Raw genomic sequence first — 21,428 nt, forward strand, 5'->3', positions numbered from 1 at the left:
TATTGATCTTGCTCTGAGCGAACACATCTTCATTAACTGAAGACTTCGAGAAGTAGGGCCAGCCAGATTTTTACGAAAAGGGTGGGAAGGAATTCAACAATATTTATTTGGGATATAAAACCTTAGAAACGCGTAGAAAAGCAGAATATCTCAGCTTACTGGCTCATTAATATTTTCTTTTTCCCTTATAGCAGTGGTCCCCAACCCCCGGTCCGCGGACCGGTGCCAGGCCGTGGAGTACCTGGCACCGGGCCGCGCAGCGGCCGGGGGACATGAACGCTGCAGCGCAAAGGCTCCTGGGCTGTGCGCAAAAGCTCCTGGGCCGTGCGCAAAAGCTCCTGGGCCGTGCGCAAAGGCTCCAGGGAAGAGAGCCCCGCGCAGGTACGCACGTGTAGCCCAAAGCCCCCACCCCTGCACATGCTCAGCGGGCCACGGTAAAATTATCAAAGGCTGATTGGTCCGCGGCGATAAAAAGGTTGGGGACCACTGCCTTATAGGAATAAAACTTTAGTCAGAATCCCAGCTCTAAAATCTGTCTATTCAAAGAATTTGTTTTAAGAAGCTGACTTGACTTAAATCTGACTTAAATCTTAAGAAGATTTAAATGAATACTTGATCAGAAAAAAGGATCTTCTCTAGAGACCCGGGACAATTGGGAAGTGTCTCTAGAGAACAATATTTGCCATTGGTTTTTGAGATCTTTTTATTGCTTTCTTTTGTTTGTTAATAGTTTACGTTTTCACCATAGCAACAGCATTTGCCCTTATCCTACCCAAAAATTAGACGTTTCTTGATACTTCTTGTTCCAATTTTAGTGGTTTTAATCCTACCTTGGATCTCTTCTGTTAAGGATTGTTTTGCTCTTAGTTATTGTAATTTGTTGAAAGAATCTCACAAATGCAGTGGTATAAATAGGACTGGTTGGATGGATGGATGGATGGATGGATGGATGGATGGATGGATGGATGGATAGATAGATGGGCAGGCAGGCAGGCTAGAGATGAGAGAGAGATGGGGTAGGTAACAGAGATAATAGAGATAGACAAATGAGAGAGAGATGAGAGAGAGAGATATAATGGATGGATATATAGTTAGAGAAAGACAGAGATGAGAGGTAGAGATGACAGAGAGATGAGAGATGAGAGAGAGAGAGAGGTAGATAATAGAGATAGATAGATGGGGAAAAGATGAGAGAGAGATGATAGATAGGTAGATAGAGTAGATTAGATAGATATAGATAAGAGAGAGAGAGACAGATATGCAGAAAGACAGACTAAATATTTGGAATATCTAAATTTTGCATGGCATGATTACAAGACTACTTAAAAGCAAGAATTCATAACACCAGGTCAAAACTGTTAAGGAACATTATAGAAATACTACAACTTAATACTTACATTTCATTGACTTACATCTGCAGCCTTCTCAAATTATTTTGCAATAGTTTAGGAAACGGCAGGAATTCCCCTGTAAGAAGCCTCTCTCTTGAGGCTTCCCTTCTTTGAAGAGACAAATTTTAAACCACACCGATGCTTATATACAATTTATTTTAAGGTTACTCTTAAAACAACAACTTTAGTGCAACTTGAAATTCACATCTCGATTATCTAATTGCGTCCATTTTCTAACCACCACCCGTCATCATTACAGTGGAAACTCTTCACGTTGACTTTCATCCATTGCACTCACACAGGCGCACACTCAAACACACCTAAGAGCAATTCAGAATATGATACAATTCCTAAACAGGACAGCTGTCTGTACAGAGGAAATCTGAAACGTATATCGCAAACAACGGCATTCAGAGATGTATTTTGATATTCCTGGAAGGACAGGTAAATTCCACATTCCGTAGTAGTCAAGTAAGAAAAGCAGAACCAAGCCATCCCAGGCCTGTTGACCACAACTCATAATGGTCTCACAACTTCAACCATCAACTTCCGAGCCTTCTGTTAAGGCTGGATTAGGGCACATTGTTCAACCTCTTTCTGCCTCTGGAATCTGTATGGATTCCTTCTTTGCAACACCGTGAAGAATCCCGGAAGATCTCCTTAATCTTCAGAGATACCTTCTATCTGCTACTCCCTTTTTCTCTGTTGACTAGAGTTTATTTATTTAGCTCATGGGCTTCTGTTTCTTTGCAGCATCCTCATTTGGGTCTACGACAATTCACCATGGCCAACTCATCAGAGCCAGCTTGCCATGGGACAAGAGTTACATTAATATTGAAGAAATAGTGGAATAAAATAATTGAAGAAAGGATGCCAAAGGAGAGACAAAATAAATGCGAATGACAAAAATTAAAATTATTTTAAATAATTAAATTGAATTGCTGACTTGTCCTGTTGCATGTTGGCCATGGCGAGTTGGCCATAGCAAATTGGCTGTGGCGAGTTGTCCCATCCCAGCCTCATTTTCACCCTTACTAGAAGCCGATGGGAGAAATTGCCTATTGTCCAGAGAACATCAATAACTCCACAGCAATGTTCTCCAGCTTGAAATGTTGGTTTCCCCTCCATGAGTGATGCAGTGATATGGTCTCAGGAAGACGTACCTTCCTCTTTTCTACTCCCTCCAGTACAAACTAGTTCAGCGTGATCCATTTTACAAGAGGGAGGAATCTCCTGGATCTGGGATCATTTCTCGGAAGCGATGATGTAATGTGGATATGTCTTATGCCAGGGGTTTCAACCTTAACCACTTGCAGATGCGTGGACTTCAACTCCCAGAATTCCCTAGTCAGCTATGCTGTGAGTTGAATTCTACGCATCTTCAAGTGGCCAAGGTTGATAATCACTATTTTATGCCAATGATTCTTATCTACTGCATTCTCAATTTAACAGAATGCAGTTGCATAAAGAAAAAAAAAAGGCCTATAAACATACAACATTGGTTTGGGGACAATGTTTTGAAGAAACAACATTAAATGTGTTTCTTGACATCATCATATAAACCAGATGCACAAGGACTGAAGGACTCAACCTTTTGGCTACTGGCCTACTCTGTTCTTTCCTCTGTGGCTATTTGTTTTATGAAGAGAGTATTTTACAGAATGGATGAAAAAATGTATTCTGGAGGGAGGGTAATATTTTGGTATCTAATATTTTGACGTGTTAAAAGTGATGGGAGAACATAAATCTACAATCCATGTTCTCAATATTGAGAATTACGGCCTTCAATTACGGCCTTTATTGAGATTTCCAACCTTCGTTTGGAAATGAAGAATACTTGTGTTTTTTTGATTGGGGCAAGGAATAAATTCTACACTTCGATCCTGATCCTTTCCTTTACCCCAATTTTGATCTCATTTGGTCCTCAGCTTCATCACGTGGTTGAAGTCATTAGAAGCAGCAAAGAAACGAGTGGACAAATCTGTAGGGCCCGAGGCCTTCAGAGGAAAAAAAAAAAAAGCAGCAGCTGATCATCACTGGACTCACTGAACCCCAATTTTTGACCTGCAGCTTGTTGCAAGGAAAGAGGCAAGGAAAAATTGCAATGACAAAATTGCAGAGACACAAACATGAACCTAGACTGAGATGATACGTCATTCCTTGTCCTAGTTAGGCAGGAATCCTCACTCAAAGATAGAAAGATATTCTCATCGCTGCGACAGAAGAGAGTTGCAAACCGATGAGGACAGAACAAGTGAAGACCCTCATTCAGATCACACACACACAAACAAACATGGGTTTAAAAGCACACAAAATTTCACAAAGCCACTTGACAGTACAGTATGCTTAATATTGACTTCCTGCTTAATGCTCCTCACAACGCAAATTATGTTACATTTGCTAGTTAGCACACATTCTCTCTCTTTTTTTTTGTTTTTTTTTTCCCCAGGAAGATTCAAGAGTTGAATTCAAGGAAAAACTTTTCCGGGCCATTCAGATGTTCTCCTGAAGCCACCCAAAGAGGGTTCTGCTTTCCAGGGTTCTATCCCCATCAATCCCCGACTTCTCCATAGCTTCGCAGTATTTCAGAACTGCCTGGAAAAGGTCTCCCACTCGCCAGCCTTTCTCCTGCAAGGTCTTTGAAAGCTAGAAGGAAAAAAAAAATGGAGGACAATTAAGAAACCCAATAGCGGATTGCTGAAAATATCAGTGCCCAAGGGACATGCCAGTGCATGTCTCACCCTATAGGAACAAAAGAGGAGGTTGGAGAACTTCACCACCGATTTGAAGGACATGTTTTCCTCGTCATATCTACCTGACCCACAAAACATGAGGTTGGAGAACTTCATCATCCTCTGAAGGACATATTTTCCTAGTCATATCTACTTGACCCACAAAACAGAAGGTTGAAAAACTTCATCATTCTTTGAAGAACATTTTTTCCTAGTCAAATCTACCTAACCCACAAAAGAAGTTGGAGAGCTTCATTCCCCTGCTTTGAAGGAGCGTGTTTTTCCCAGTCGTATCTACCTGGCCCACCTGAGCAGGGAGGCAGGGAATGTTATGGATCTCCTCTCTTAAAGCGGTCCATCTGGTGGGACAAAGAAGGGCCTTCTCTGTAGTGGTTCCCTTGCTGTGGAACATCACCCTCGTGGAGATTAGACTGTCCCCCACTTTGACACTCTTTCTCGAGGCCCTGAAGACATGGTTCTGCCAATGGGCCTGGGGACCTCAAAGAAATATGGAGCCCATCAAGTGGCTGGTCTGATTGTTGTTGTCAGTCCAGTTGTCTTTTGAAAAGCACCTTTGGGACAACCACGAATGATTGAGAACCTCCATAGACACGATTGCTACTGTTGAGCTAGAAAATAGATATTTCTACACTTCTACACACTGACCTACAACCAGCCTATGAACCCTTCAGAATCCAAATCAACCACACAGCCAACCAGAGATGGCACCAACCCTCAACCAACCCATGAAACCCCCACCAGCAGTCTGCCTCCCAATGAACCTGACCTGATGAAAGACCCATCACGAGACTCTCACTGATGACTCACACCTGACCCATCACAAGACCCTCACGTGACACACCTGAAACTCCTATCAACAGAGGACACTGACATCCCCTATGCTCCGCTGAAGGTGTTACCTAGCCTGGTAATGAAACATTTGGAAAACAACCCACAAGCTGTCAGAAATGGTGTAGGGTGTCCTGTTTGGGCGGAGGGTTGGACTAGATGACCTACAAGGTCCCTTCCAATTCTGTTCATCTGTATCTGTATCTAAGTTCGGAGAACGAATCTTCACCCTCATAGATATTTCTATAATTGGGTATCCTCAAAACCTGGTTTTCACTTCCTTAAACGTGTTTTTCAGAAAGATATTCCCAAGAGTTCCAATGACCAGGATTTTTGTTATTAGTAGGCAACAGCTAAAAAAATAAAAGATGTTGTGCACAAATCAATTCACTGGTAACAGTCCTGAATAAACTGGCATTCGACAATTGCTTGGATGGATACGAAAATATCTCTCTTTCCATCCTTCCATGACATAAAGTGTGGTTTCTTTGGTGAATTTACTCTATTGTCAGGGGAAACCACTGACTCCAGAGTGGCACATTTATGGAAGCGTAAAGATCCACAAGGCAGAAATCAAAATTTCCAACGACAAGCCAAAGTTGTGTAGTTCAAACACTTTCCTGCTCAGAGGCTGTGAGGAAAAGTTTCCTCGCCTTACAGCTTGAATAAAAACACATGTGTGGGATGCAGAAGGCAACATAGTTTGCTATCTGGGATGAAAACTGGAATTTTGAAGGGGGAAAAAATGTGAAAGTTCCTTTGGACCAAACACATCACACTGTATTAATCCTGTGTCCTTTTGTGAATTGTTCTAACAAAAAATATTTCACTTTGGATGTCAACTGGATGACCCTGGTAGGTTTCTGAGAATCTCACTGCATCAACTTTATTTATAAGTCTGTAGAAATAAATTCTTGGTCCTCCAGGTCCTGATTGTCCCAAAGGTACTTTTTCAGGAGGCAACTGGACTTTTCTTGTTTTTTTCTTTTGAAGACGTTTCGCTTCTCATCCAAGAAGCTTCTTCAGTTCTGACTGAAAGGTGGAGGATGGAAGGATTTACATTCCTTGCAGACAGCTGGACATTTGCATCCTTTTCTAAGTACCATTCAGGATAAATAGCTGTTGAGTCTCTTGAAAAGCTCCAGTGATGGAGCATCCACAACTTCTGGAGATAAGTTGTTTCACTGATTCATTGTTCTATCAGGAAATTACTCCTTAGTTCTAAGTTGGATCTCTCCTTGATTAGCTTCCATCCATTGTTTCTTGTCCTGCCCTCAGGGGCTTTGGAGAATAGCTTGACTCCCTCTTCTTTGGGGCAGCCCCTGAGATACTGGAACACTGCTATCATGTCTCCCCTAGTCCTTCTTTTCATTAAACTAGACATACCCAGTTCCTGCAACCGTTCTTCATATGTTTTAGTCTCCAGGCCTTTAATCATCTTTGTTGCTCTTGTCTGCAATTTTTTCCAAAGTCTCAACACCTTTTTTTTGTAATGTGATAACCAAAACTGGATGCCGCATTCCATACTTTATAGTACCACTTTATAAAACCTTGGAAGTGTCCAGAATTCCATTTAAATTCCAGGCCTCCAAGTCAGTTTTCAGTCCTGGACAATATTTTTTAAGAATTAGGGTTGCTATCGCCTCCTTCTTCATAGGGCTGAGAGAAGAGTCGAGATGGCGCAGTGGTTAGAGTGCAGTACTGCAGCTACTTCAGCTGACTGGCAGATCAGCGGATCAAATCTCACCGGCTCAAGGTTGACTCAGCCTTCCATCCTTCCGAGGTGGGTAAAATGAGGACCCAGATTGTTGGGGGCAAGATACTATTTAGTATACTGTCTTTGGTGTAAGCCGCCCGGAGTCCTCGGAGAGTGGGCGGCATAGAAATATGACTAATAAATAAATAAAATAAAAATAAGGCCTGTCTCAAGATCACCCAGAGTTGCTTCACAATTCCACAAATGTTTCAATACGCCCTCTGACTCACCTACGAATTAGCCAGCGTATTTTACTTCGATGCGACTTTTTAAAACAACAACCAAATTCTAGAACGGCTGCGCACGATTCCGTAGAAATCCTTGAGGTTTCTAAACCACGACTGCCTGAAGGATTAACCAAAATGGCTTCTAATGAGTTGAGTTTGGGGCAGGTCATCCTGAGGGGGGAGGACAATCCCATTGCTTAATTGCAGACTGCGAGTTTGTACAAATCAAGATGTGGTTGTCCATAATTGCAGGTGAAATATGATCTATAGTATACAAACAATCAAGTACCTGGAAGGGAAGGTTTTTTTAAAAAAAAGAAAGAAAGAAAAGACCACAGAGCTTAGATCACAATGAGGTCATTATCTGCTTAAGGATGAAGACAAAGGGAGGATGATATTGCAAAGCATTTTACCATTCAAAGGAAGAAAATGAAAGTGGATTCAAAGTCACATTTAAGCAGATGGGCAAAAATATCAGATTAAGGTCATCATCAAGCCTTAACAGCATAACAGAATTGGAAGGGACCTTGGAGATCTTCTAGTCCAGCCCGCTACTCAAGCAGGAAATCCTATACCTTTTCAGGATAAATAGCTGTCCAGTCTCTTCTTGAAAAGCTCCAGTGATGGAGCAACCACAACTTCTGGAGGCAAGTCGTTCCACGGATTAATTGTTCTCACTATCAGGATATTTCTCCTTAGTTCTAGATTATTCTCTCCTTGATTAGTTTCCACCCATTGCTTCTTGACCTGCCCTCAGGTGCTTTGGAGAATAGGTTGTCCCCCTCTTCTTTGGGGCAGCCCCTCAAATATTGGAAGACTGGTATCATGTCACTCTTAGTCCTTCTCTTCACTAGACTAGACATATCTAGTTCCCTCAATTGTTCATCGTATGTTTTAACCTCCAGTCCCCTAATCATCTTTGTTGCTCTTCTCTGCATCTTTCGTAGATATTCATGTTCCTAAATAAATTAATTATAGTAATTTAATTTTGTCTGATATTTTCAAGCAGGGATTGGTAAAAATATCAGGTTAGGGTCTTCATCTGACCATCATCAAACCTTCAATTGTTCCCCCACCCCCTAGAATTATGCAATTAGGCATGTTTGATCACCAAATATACACAATCTATCATCTTCCGTTTCTGTTATGTTACAGTAGTGGCCAAAATTGTGGAAACCTTTTGGGAAAAGTGTATTTTTGAGGTTTGATGGCTAACACCACTTTTTTTTTTTTGCAGTTTCAAGATAATCCTATTCCACTGCTGGAATGGCCTGGGAATAGCCCAGATCTTAACCCAATCTTAAACCGGCTAAAGAAACTTGTTAGTCAGAAGCGACCCAGCAATAAAACCCAGTTAATAGAAGCCATCATTCAATCTTGGTTTCACATGATAACAGCTGCAAAACTAAAAGACTTGGTTCACTCCATGGGAAGACGTTGTAAGGCCGTCATTCATGCTAAAGGTTACCCAACGAAGTATTAACTGACATGGAGATCATTTTTGTATATCTTGTTTTTTCTATGTGTTTCACTTTTCTTCTTTACACCGTAACTGCTATTCTAATAGCAAATCCTTCATAAAAGTTATTGCATTACATTCTTTATTAAATTATCTTTCTATTGATATATAATTTTATGGCACTACTGCAAAAAAAAATAAATGGTGTTATTAGCTAGTGTTAGAAAATACACTTTTCCCAAAAGGTTTCCACAATTTTGGCCACTGCTGTACATATATCTATTTACACAAATGAAGGTAGAAATAACAAAAAGCATTTTTTACTTTATAATAACCATTCTGTGTTCTTGACACTGACGATTCTCTTAAACATTGAATATTTAAACAGGAGGGTAAGCTGAGCTTCAGAGGGAGCTCTCGCTGAAAAGGCAACAGGGAAAAAAATAAGAATTAAGTGTAGCTGTTGTGACAGGAAGCAGAAATAAACAAGCAGCAAGAATTGTTGACTTGAAGGTAGTCAACAGGAATAAGAATGCAATGAACTTGAAGGAAACATTCAAATCAACCAGGCTGTTTTTAGTGCAGAAGGCAAATTAGCAGGCCACTACAGGTCGCCCAAAGAAAATTAGGGGATAACCATTTTATAAAAATGCCTCAGGAAATGCATTATGACTGTACAGTTTTTTCTCACCAGACAAGCATGAGAAAAGGGATTCTGAACCTTTGCAATGTTGGCCAGCGGAAATATGAAATTTAAGGGGAACATCAGGATGATAAAAGACAAAAGGGGTCGGATCTTTGTATTGCTGATTTGGGATCATTTTGAGATTCAGACTCAAAATTTTGAGATGCCAAAATGAATTAGCTATAGTTTTATATTCGTATTCCGTCCAGAAGGAAAAAATACTGGATGGCCAAAAAGACAGAGGGGGGGGAGTTAGGGAGGGAGAGAGGGAGAGAAAGAGAAAGAGAAAGAGAGAGGGAGGGAGGGAGGGAGGGAGAGAGAGAGAGAGAGAGAGAGAGAGAGAGAGAGAGAGAGAGAGAGAGAGAGAGATAGGAAGAGGGAAAGGGAGAGAGAGAAAGAACTAAAGAAAAAAGAGAAAGAGAAAGAGAAAGAGAGAGGGACAGAGAGAAGAGAGAGAAAGAGCGAAAGAAAGAGAAAGAAAGAGAGAGAGAGAAAGAGAGAGAGAGAAAGAGGGAGATAGGGAGAGGGAGAGAGAGAGAAAAAGATAAAGAGTGAAAGAGAGTGAGAGAAAGAGAAAGAGAGCAGGACAGAAAGGGACAGAGAGAGGGAGGGAGGGAGAGAGGAAAAAAAAAGAAAGAGTGAAAGAGAGCGAAAGAAAGAGAAAAAGAGAGGGACCGAGGGAGGGAGAGAGGGTGAAAGAGAGAGAGGAAGGAAGGAAGGAAGGAAGGAAGGAAGGAAGGAAGGAAGGAAGGAAGGGAGAGAGAGATAGGGAGAAGGAGAGGGAGAGAGAGAAAGAGAGAGAGAGAAAGAAAGAGAGAAAGAGAGAGTGAGAGAAAGAGAAAGAGAGCAGGACAGAGAAAGGGACAGAGAGGGGGAGGGAGGGAGAGAGAGAAAAAGAAGAAAGAGTGAAAGAGCACGAAAGAAAGAGAGGGACGGAGGGAGGGAGGGAGAGAGGGTGAGAGAGAGAGAGGAAGGAAGGAAGGAAGGGAGAGAGAGAGATAGGGAGAGGGAGAGAAAGAGAAAGAGAGAGAGAAAGAGAAAGAGAGAGAGAAAGAGAGAGAGAGAGAGAAAGAGAGAGAGAGAAAGAGGGAGAGAGGGAGAGGGAGAAAGATAAAGAGCGAAAGAGAGCGAGAAAGAGAGAGAGAGGGAGGGAGGGAGAGAGGGTGAGAGAGAGAGAAGATAAGTAAGTAGGTAGGTAAGTAAGCAGGCAATTTTGCTATCAGGGAATAATATTTAAGCATTATTAATCAATACAGATGCAAAAAAAACTGTTAAAAAAATATGCACGCAACAAACTCATTCTTTCGCTAAAGCGGTTCACTGCTTTTATTGGCTGTTGCTTCTAAATATACGACCAATTCGCTCTTGTTCTCCAAAAGGTCTTGAATTATATTTCTAGCAAAAAAAATATGGTTTATAGCCAAGCGGACTATCTATTTTCCACAGTAGGAAAAAAGACGATTCTATTGCCAAGTACAGGTGGGTCTCGACTTACGGCCACAATTGGGCCCAACATTTCTGTTGCTAAGGGAGACAGCGGTTCAGTGAGTTTTGACCCATTTTACGATCTTTCTTGCCACGGCCGTTAAGCGAATCACTGCCTGGTTGTTAAGCGAATCTGGCTTCCCCATTGGCTTTGCTTGTCAGGAAGTCACCAAAGGGGATCACGTAACCCGGGACCCAGCAACCGTCATAAGTACATGCCAGTTGCCAAGCCTCTGGATTTTGATCACGTGACCACAGGGGATGATGTGTGAAAAACGGTCGTAAGTTCCTTTTTCCGGTGCCGTTGTAACTTTGGTCACTAAATGAACTGTTGTAAGTTGAGAACTATCTGTAATATCCAGCTCATTCTGGTGAACTGTTGTGACCCAGGCCCACGTAGTTAATATTAAATACAAAACAGTTCCAAAAAACAAACAGATTTTATTAAAATAGCTGAGAATCAACTCATTCTCAGCGTATTCCAAATTAAATGAAAGCAAATTCTTCAAAACACCATTCCTCAGTTTATCTCTGACCTTGGGATAATTAGGCAAACTGCCAAAGGCTTTTCTTGGCAAAAGTTCAGAAGCAGACAACAAGAAAGAAATACATCCAAACACGAAGCAAATCTCTCAACATTGTTTTCCGGCAAACAGGCCAAGAGTCGTTGCTGGTCTTTTAAGCCTTATGGGAGGGGCCAATCATCTCTTGGCCTTTCTCCCGAGTCGTCCTCTTTGCGTTAGCTGCTCTTGCCTTCTGGCAGCTCTTCTCATGTGTGCACTAGGAACAGGCTCCTCCTGTTCCTCTGCCTCTCTGCTGTCAGCCTCTGGAGGCTCCGAAGTCCGCACATCACTCCCCGATGGCCCTGGCCCCATCTCTGCCTCCGACGCAGAGCCCTCATCTGGGCCTTTCCCAGCCTCCAGGACTGGCCCATGTTCTTCCTCAGCCTCATCGCTGTCCGACTCTGCTGCCAGCTCCACAGGCTGCTGGAGGACCACAACATGAACATACAGAGGCATGCGAGGTTTAGACACCCCTAAAAACCCCTCCCGTTTCTTAACGAACAAAGCAAAAGTAAGAACTAAAATTAAATTCAGAAGACAGATGGTCCAATTCTCTTGTTAGGTAATCTGTTGTTAGAAAAATGAGTCTGCCTTGTATTTTACCCCTTCATGATCTGGCAAATGGGAAGCTTCCGCTTTGGGTTTGGAAGTGACCACAATTTCTTGTTACGTTCAAACACGGGTTGATTTTAATTAACCACAATTAGAAAAAAAGCCTCCACAATTCTCCATGTTTGGACACTGTGAAGAAAGAGAGATGGCTTACCTAGAATTGAGGCTCTTCTAATAATCACCTGCCCGGAAGCATTTTCCTCGCCTCTTACAGGAGGAAGAAAAACAAGCAAGGCCAAAGTGATATAAAATGGTTCGAAAAACAAAACTTAATTATCTTGTGGTTTGGGATCTGACTGCTAAGAATCCAGTTAAGGGAGAATGAAAAGCAGAGGGAAGAAATGAAGAGAAGAGACAAGGTCGTTGTAGGGAGATTTTTGAGAGTCCTCTGGACAGCAAGGAGATCCGACTGGTCGATCCTAAAGGAAATCAACCCTGATTGTCCTTTGGGAGGACAGATCCTGAAGCTGAAGCTCAAATATTTTGGCCGCCTAAGGCAGAAGACAGGACTCCTTGGAGAAGACCCTGAAGTTGAGAAAGATGGAAGGCCAAAGGAAAAGGGGAAGGCAGATGATGAGATGGTTATAGTGAGTGTCATCAACGCAATTGGCAAAGTCTGGGAGACAATGGAGGACAGGGAGACCTGTCCTCTACTGGCCACTTAATGAGAAGAGAGGACTTTCCCGATATTGGCAAAGTTGGAAGGCCAAAGGAGAAGGGGACGGCAGAGGATGAGATGGTTAGATAGAATCATAGACTGAATGAACTTTAATTTAGGCAAACTCTGGGAGACAACAGAAGATGGAGAGGGCTTGGTATGCTGTGGTCCATGGGGTCACGAAGAGTAAGACATGGCCTAGTCTTGTCATGTCATAGAATCAAGATCAGGTGAAGTATTAGTATCGCTTTGTAAAAAACCTAGTAAGACCACACCTGGAATATTGCAGCCAATTTTGGCCACCACACTACAGAAAAAGATGTTGAGACTTCGGAAAAAGTTCAGAGAAGAGCAACTAAGACGATCAAAGACCTGGAGACTAAAACATATAAAGAACGGTTGCAATGGTCCGTGGGTCACAAAGATTTGAAGATGACATCGTGATGGAATGAGCATAAATTAAACTCCGTTCCCTGGAACATGCTAGGGCAACATTAACCTGTGGTTCCAAGAAATGTATCTTTGAAAACTATGTGTCAGTATTCTGAGGGATGCCCTAATTAAATCATGAGTCTCAAGCCAAGCTTCAAAAGAAATCCAGTTATTTATTAGGAGCTTCATGTTCACAGGTTCCCAAGTGAAGCCAGCTCTGACCCTACGTAATTTATGCTCCAATTATGACCCTGTTTCCCTCCTCTCCCCAGGGTGTGTTATCAATCACATTCGCCAACAGAGCAATTTCGTGGGTTGTAGAGGTCACTCCCCTCAGCTGCTGTAGGTATCCCTGGGATACAGCCTTGAGAGAGATAAGTGTGGAATGTACATCTGTCTTTGGCTGCTGTGCCATTTCGCTGATTTCCCATCCCCTCTGGCCTATGGCAACTCGAGAGCAGTCCAGAGATGCTTTGTGAGTTGACACTATGTATGAACGGGTTCCACACTGCTTTTTCATCAAGGGAAGGGTTCCTTCAAGCGTTTGAAGGCCGAAGACCAAGTCCAAGTAGAATTATATGTAAGCTTGTACTGGGGCTGCAATTTTGCTACTCACAAGAACAAACTCCCCGGGTGTGTCCTCATGGAAACGCAGCTCAGGCACATCTGCCTCCGAAGCACTCAGCCACTGCAGCGTCATTCTCAGCTGAGGATCCACCATGCATGGTCCAACGTCCACATTCACAACGACCAAGGCTTTGGAGGGTTTCCTCAACTCTAGGACAAGCCAAGGAAAAGGGAAAATTAAGTCTATTCGCCAGACATTTTAGTCAACGGATGATGGAAAGCATTTTGCAAAGAGAGCCAATTGCTGCTAGTGCACGATGGGAAAAGCAATGAGGTTAGGCATGTTTGTTAATTACATCAAATTATACAAAGTGGTAAAAAAAGGGGGGGAGAAAGAAAATAAGAGATCTTTGCAAACTGGATGAAAGGGAAACGAATGGCAATTATAGTTCAATTTCAAGTAAATTCGAAGTGCTATATCTCCCTCTTTCTCTTCTTCCACTCTCTCTCCTTCTCTCTCTCCCTCTCTTATTCCACTCTCTTCTCTCTCCCTCTCTCTCTCTTCTTCCACTCTCTCCTTCTCTCTCCTCTCTTCTTCCACTCTCTCTCCCTCTTTCTCTTCTTCCTCTCTCTCTCTTCCTCTTCTTCCACTCTCTCGTTCTCTCCTCTCTCCCTCTCTCTTCTTCCACTCTCCTTCTCTCTTCTCTCTATTCTTCCACTCTCTCTCTCCCTTTCTCTTCTTCCTCTCGCCCTCTCTTCTTCCACTCTCTCTCTCCTCTCTCTCTCTTCTTCCACTCTCTCTCTCCGTCTCTTCTTCCTTTCTCCCTCTCTCTTCTTCCACTCTCTCTCCTTCTCTCTCCTCTCTCTCCCTCTCTCTCTTCTTCCACTCTCTCTCCTTCTCTCTCCTCTCTTCTTCCACTCTCTCTCCCTCTTTCTCTTCTTCCTCTCTCCCTCTCTCTTCTTCCACTCTCTCTCTCCTTCTCTCTCCTCTCTATCTCCCCCTCTCCCTCTCTCTCTTCCACCACTCTCTCTCCTTCCCCCCCTCATCTCTCTCTGATTCACATATATATTGGGTTCAAAATCCTCCCAATCAACAATAGACACAATTCTAACAGCTAAGAAACGGCAGATTGTGAAAAAGAACTGAGTAAACAAAGACTAAGAAAGACAATCCTGTTTGGCCTTCCATGTATCCAACTAAGACTAAGGATTAAACCGTTTTTCTGTGACAGTTCACAAGACACAAGGCAGATGGGTGGTTTTTTTTAAATCAGAATTATGCAGGTTAAATTAACTTTTTGCTGGAAAGGTGAAGAATGGGGGAGAAAAGGATTATTTTGGTCACCATGACGTAAAAAAGATGTGGAGACTCTAGAAAGAGTGCAGAAAAGAGCAACGAAGATGATTAGGGGACTGGAGGCTAAAACATGAAGAAAAGTTGCTGGACCTGGTAGGTCTAGTTGGGTGAAAAGAAGGACTAGAGGTGACATGAGAGCGGTGTTCCAATATCTCAGGGGCTGCCACAAAGAAGAGAAAGTCAAGCTATTCTCCAAAGCACCAGAGGGCAGGACAAGAAGCAACGGATGGGAACTAACCAAGGAGAGAAACAACCTAGACCTAAGGAGTAACTTACTAAAAGTGAGGACAATTAACCAATGGAACTGCTTGCCACCAGAAGTTGTGGGTGCTCCATCACTGGAGGTTTTTATGAAGAGACTGGACAGCCATTTGTCTGAAATGGTATAGGGTCTCCTGCCTGAGCAGGGGGTTGGACTAGAAGACCTCCAGGGTCCCTTCCAACTCTGTTATTCTGAAAGCGGTTGGCCTTTCAAAGTAACCCGTTATCTACCGTTAAACTGTCCTTATTGTATAGACAATTAAAGGGTTAATTAAAAATAAAATAAAATAAAGGGTTCCATCAGTTGTCGAAACGGTGTAATATCTGGCTTTGTTGACTTTAAATTTAGCAGGGAGCAATTGTTCAGTTAAAAAAGAAGGCCCACTAATGTCCATAAGATGGAGCTAGACTTGTTGTGTTCATTTGGGAAACGTGAATCCGAGTAACTTAAGGCCGGGCCTCCGAGTAAAACCCGAGTTTGTGGTCCATTGCAGCTGAGAATATTACACAACACGTACAGATGGTTTTCAGACAGATGAGGAGCACCGTTCTCACCCAGGATTGACCAGTTTTTGAGGTTGGTTCCAATTAAGTCTTTAATCAGGCATTCACACTGACCCACTCCTTACAATTTCAGTGGCTCTTTCAACCTGCTTTCCTCTTTTGTCACCTTGCCATTTTCCCGTCTGCCATTTTCTCTATCCCAGAAATAAGTGAGAAAAGACGAAACAGATGTGCAGTCTACAAAAGACATCTGCGCAGAAGCACCCCTGGGTAGACTTAAGGTGTATCAGAATACAGAATAACAAGAGTTGGAGGGGACCTTGGAGGTCTTCTAGTCCAACCCCCCAGCTTAGGCAGGAAACCCTATACCATTTCAGATGAATGGTTGTCTAATCTCTTCTTAAAAACCTCCAGTGATGGAGCGCCCACGTCTGGAGGCAAGTTGTTCTACTGATTAATTGTTCTCACTCTCAAGAAACTTCTCCTTAGTTCTAGGTTGCTTCTCTCTTTGATGAGTTTCCACCCATTGCTTCTTGTCCTGCCTTCGGGTGCTTTGGAGAACAGGTTGACCCCCTCTTCTTTTTCTGGCAACCCCCTCAAATACTGGAACACTGCTATCATGTCATCCTGAATCCTTATTTTCATTAAACTAGCCATGCCCAGTTCCTGCAACCATTCTTCATATGTTTTAGCCCCTAATCATTGCTTCTTGTCCTGCCTTCAGGTGCTTTGGAGAATAGCTTGACTCCCTCTTCTTTGTGGCAGATCCTGAGATATTGGAAGACTGCTATCATGTCTCCCCTAGTCCTTCTTTTCATTAAACTAGACATACCCAGTTCCTGCAACCGTTCTTCATATGTTTTAGCTTCCAGTCCTCTAATCATCTTTGTTGCTCTTCTCTTTGACTTGAAGTCCACAAGTCTTAAAGTGGCCAAGTTTGGAGGCCCCTGAAGTAGACATATACCCAATTCCTGCAATCATTCATCATCATCATCATCATCAGATATTGTTTCCTGATTGCTTATTTGTACCCTATGACTGTCATTAAGTGTTGTACCTTATGATTCTTGACAAATGTTATCTTTTCTTTTATGTACACTGAGAGCGTATGCACCAAAGACAAATTCCTTGTGTGTCCAATCACACTTGGCCACTAAAAAATTCTATTCTATTCTATTCTATTCTATTCTATTCTATTCTATTCTATTCTATTCTATTCTATTCTATTCTATTCTATTCTATTCTATTCCATTCCATTCCATTCCATTCCATTCCATTCCATTCGTTAGGGAATGGCTATTGCCTAACTGGTTGGGTTGGTAATATATATAAACCATTAATGCATGTTTGCAGTCAAAATGTAATGTATAGCTTTAAGACTGTAATGCTGTATTGCATCATACTGTATTCTGATTGGCTAGCTCTGTAGCCAACGTATTTAAGAGGAAGCTTGAATCATGGCTTATTTTTTCTTATTACATTATTATTGCTACCTCTGCTCCTCTCTGCCTGTTCTCTCTGCATGAACACTGATTGATCATTGTTGCTTGTTGTTTTCTACTGTTTTATTGATTGTTTTACTGCTGTACTTGTTCCTGTTTGCAACTCCAAAAAGAACTGTTTTATTGCATATGACTACAACAACTGGTAAGAAGATTTTGTTCTTGGAATATCCCTGGATTGACAATTTAACTATCTTTATCTGTGTATGACCTGGATTGTTTATTGGACTTTGCTTTACTTTTTCCTAAAAGTAAAAGAATATCACAACTCAGTGTGTCTGTGTATTGACAGTGCTTATTCACAATCACCCTCAGCTATTTCTCATGTGCACAAACTTGCTACTCAAGGGTTACTCTGCGCTTATTCCTTAACACTATTCTATTCCATTCCATTCCATTCCATTCCATTCCATTCCATTCCATATTCCTATTCCTATTCCTATTCCTATTCCTATTCCTATTCCTATTCCTATTCCTATTCCTATTCCTATTCCTAATCCTAAACCTAATCCTAATCCTAATCCTAATCCTAATCCTATCCTATGTTTTAGCCTCCAGCTCCCTGGTCATCTCTGCACTCTTTCTAAGAGTCTCAACATCTTCTTCTTTTTTTTGTATCACGGTGACCAAACTGGGAGTACCACTTCCAATATAATCTACATTCACTCCTCTTCGAACTTACCTTCCATGGAATCTTTAAGCTCTTCCTCCTTGTCTTCTGTTCCATCACTAGAAAAGAAGGGAGACCCATGAGAAGCAGAGACCATATTAATCTCTTCGGTGATGCACAGGCCGGGATGAACATTCAAGAAAGAATAGCATGAACTCGACAAAAGTTGTAAGGTATTATGGTGAAAAACAAAATCCTTGCTTCTCACACCATTTCCTGCTTTGCAAATTTCCTGGTTAAATACTTAAAGTCCAACTTTTTTTAAAAAAAAAAAAAGATAAATATCAAATGATTTGAAGAAGAAAATACAGGTAGTCCTTGACTTACGATGGTTCATTTAGTGACTGTTCAAAGTTACAACGGCAATGAACCACAGTGACTTATGAACGTTTTTCACACTTACGACTTTTCCAGCCATCCCCATGTCCGCGTGATCAAAATTCAGACACTTGGCAACTGGTTCGTACTTATGACCGTTGCTGTGTCCACGGGGGGGGGGGTGTCACGCGATCCCCTTTTTGCGACCTTCGGACAAGCCAAGGCAGTGAGGGAAGCCGGATTCACTTAACAACCGAGGCAAGAAAGGTGGTAAAATGGAGGTGAAACTCGCTTAAACAAACGCCTCGTTTAACCACAAAAATTGGGGGCTCCATGGGGGCCGTAAGTTGGGGATGACCTGTATTGCTTCAAATGTCCACACAACGTTTCCAAGGGGCAGCTCTGACAGCAAGGAGAACGATCGGGAACTCGGTAAAAAGAAAAAAGAAAAATCAGAAATATTGCGGGAAGCAAGCTCTTATTCTTAGCAAGACATAATCGACAGGAGATAGGACAAGCAAGCCGGACATGCACAACATCGATCGGATGTTTGTTGTCGTCTCTGCAAAGGCATTCACACCGCCACACAATCAAATGGATCCCCCGCTCTTTATGGAATTGGTTAAGGAACAGTACGATTGTTAAGAAGTGAGAAGCACGTCGACAGTGAAATCGCCAGATTTAAAGGCCCCCCCCGATTGTTGGTCTTGAAAAAGTAATCACGGCCATGCATGAAAAACACAAGGGGGGGGACCGTCCTGCTGTTGGGTCTTCATTTGACCAACCTGTCGGATGTCGAAAAGGACAAATTCTCCTCATACAAATCTCCTTCTAAACCAAGACTGCTCCAGCTACTGCTGTTACCATTACTGCCAGGAAAGAAGAGAAGAGGACTGAACTCAGAGAAAATAAATAGTTAGCGCCAACCAGAACTTCCTATGGACTAGTGCAGGGCTGGGCAATTGTGGCTCTTTTACAACCTGTGGACTTCAACTCCCAGAATTCCTGAGACGCCAACTGTCTCAGGAATTCTGGGAGTTGAAGTCCACAGGTTGTAAAAGAGCCACAATTGCCCCCCCCCTGCACTAGTGGATGGCCTTAGATCAGGGGTATCAAACTCAAGGCCCGTGGGCCAGATCCGGTCCGCGATGTTGTCGGATCTGGCCCACGCAGCCACTGTGGAAACGGTAAGGGCCTGGCCCATGGCACTTCAGCCAGCAGGCCCACCAAGTCCCGGCAGGGGCACGCACGCACAGGAGTCAGCAGGCGCGCACAAGCCCAGCCCACCCCATCCCCGGCATGAGCGCTTGCCGACTTCACACATGCGTCTGCCGGGATGGCGTGGGCCGGGCCTGTGCGCGGGTATGCACCTGCTGGGATTGGGTGGGCCTGGCTGAAGCGATGTAAGCCGGCCCCTTACTGTTTCCAGGACGACTGAGCTTATCGGCCTTTCAGGTGTGCACGCGTGGGGGGGGGGGAGGTGTCCAACAGCAGGGGCTGGCCTCCAGGAATCTTCAGCCTGGCCCATTCTATCATGGCAGGCGCACATGTGTGCAGGAGTCAGCTGGGATGGTGGGGGCAAAGCCTGCGTGCACATGCGCCCACTGATTCTTGCACGCGCGTGAGCCTGTGAACTCCTTCCCCCCGCCACCAGCCCATGGAGGACAACTAGAATGCTGATCCGGCCTGCAATTTGATACCCCTGCCTTAGATGGATTATGGAGGTGCTGCACCACTTTTGAGAGGCGTCCAAGAACGACAAGCAAGAATGACCTTCAGGAGAAGGAAAAGCCAGTTCACGAGTATTTTTTTTTCTCCCGCCGCCAAATCTGTGAAGGTCTATCTCGAAGGTCCAGTAGAGGACCTTCAACCTTGAAAGCAAGGCATCTGAGAAGATGGAGATGGTAGGTCATGCATGAAAGCAAGGTGGCGTCAACAGATGCTTGTCGTTAAAAAAAAAAACCAGAAAAGTCAAGAAACTGAGTCGCCAGATTTACCTACTTTATTTTCTCAGATTACTTCTAGATCTGGTCTCTCTTTGGGTCTAGAAGCACTTAACAGCCCTCTCTAAGTGATTTACAGAGTCAGCCTCTTGCCGCCAACAATCTGGGTCCTCATTTTACTGACTTCGGAAGGATGGAAGGCTGAATCAACCTTGAGCTGGTCAGGATCAAACTCCTGGCAGTGGGAATGGTTTTTATAGCAATAACATTAGCACTTAGGACTTATATACCGCTTCACAGTGCTCTACAGCCCTCTCAAAGCGGTTTACAGAGTCTGAATCTTGCCCCCAATAATCTGGGTCCCCATTTTATCCACCTCGGAAGGATGGAAGGCTGAGTCAACTTTGATCCGGTCAGGATCGAACTCCTGGCAGTGGGCAGAGTCAGACTGCAATACTGCATTTTAACCACTGCGCCACGAAGGCTTTTGGGTAACAAATGCCTTACCTCACAGTTAAATCATTCGACATTTAAAAAACACCAAGCTAAAGTCTGTTGAAGTCAACCCTAGACCTTAACGGTGTAAGAAGGGTTGGTCAAACCAGCTCATCAAAACTGCACATTAAACATTCATTCTGGAGAAGTTCGGTCACTAAGAGTTGACACCGATTGATGGGACGTCACCAGTCAACATTAGAAACAGATTTTAATTACCTATCGCTGAGGTGGAGAAAGCTGCTGCTCTCATCTGGATGTTCATCATCAAAACTCAAGTTCGACCAGCTGCCGGTGCTGTCATCTCCAGTTTGCTGGCTAACCACAGATTCAGCAAAATTTGGTCCCTCAGTTTCCATGGTGCTAATATAGGTAAGCAGGGTAGAATCACTGTTTGTCATTGCATTCCGCATACCTGACCTTCCTTCAGTGTTGATCACCCCTGGAACCCACTCCAGAGGTCTCCTCAAATTCCAATGGCTGTTTCAGAAAGATGAAACAAGCATCATGACTTCAGCCCCGCCCCTTATATGTTTTTGTGTATAGACTGGAGTAATAAATCTTCTGAACTACATCCTAACATACGGTTCCTGATTCTTGGCACCTGACATTAATCTAGTCAACTGAAGTTCAATAGTAAATTGGCGCCAGAATTCAATAGCATTCAAGAGAGGTTGGACTTAAGACTGCTTGTGGGAATGTTATGACTCTAGGCTGATGACTTGTTTAACTCCACTCTCCTTCCCTTCTCCTAATCTAGTCAACTGAAGTTCAATGGTAAATTGGTGCCAAAATTCAAGAGAGGTTGTACTTAAGACTGTTTGTGGGAATGTAATGACTCTAGGCTGATGACTTGTTTAACTCCGCCCCCACCAGCTCTGCCTCTCTCCTTCTAATCTAGTCAACTCAAGTTCAGTACTAAATTGGCGCCAGATAAGGATCAACGGCATTCAAGAGGGGGT

At 43.1% G+C, this 21,428-nt stretch overlaps 1 protein-coding gene across 3 annotated transcripts in view; it reads right to left on the bottom strand.

Moving 5' to 3' along the window:
• Positions 1–3,796: 3,796 nt before the first annotated feature.
• Positions 3,797–21,428, bottom strand: part of AKAP11 (A-kinase anchoring protein 11) — a 34,456-nt gene continuing 16,824 nt past the window's right edge. The window contains exons 3-7 of one of the 3 annotated variants that reach the window (XM_070943328.1): positions 20,686–20,829; positions 18,814–18,897; positions 17,723–17,769; positions 13,466–13,626; positions 3,797–4,037 (exon numbers count right to left, since the gene is read on the bottom strand). In XM_070943328.1, the coding sequence (XP_070799429.1) occupies positions 3,885–4,037; positions 13,466–13,626; positions 17,723–17,769; positions 18,814–18,897; positions 20,686–20,829 (589 nt within the window). In that variant the 3' untranslated portion in view covers positions 3,797–3,884. Of the gene's footprint in view, positions 4,038–11,285; positions 11,571–13,465; positions 13,627–17,722; positions 17,770–18,813; positions 18,898–20,685; positions 20,830–21,428 lie in introns of those variants that run through there. The other 2 variants (XM_070943327.1, XM_070943330.1) reach the window with 2 other exon arrangements.

Source organism: Pituophis catenifer, unplaced genomic scaffold (assembly GCF_029215685.1).
Source record: "Pituophis catenifer annectens isolate HBS135680 unplaced genomic scaffold, rPitCat1.0.hap2 SCAF_4, whole genome shotgun sequence".
In the NCBI taxonomy this organism is placed as follows: Eukaryota; Metazoa; Chordata; class Lepidosauria; order Squamata; family Colubridae; genus Pituophis; species Pituophis catenifer.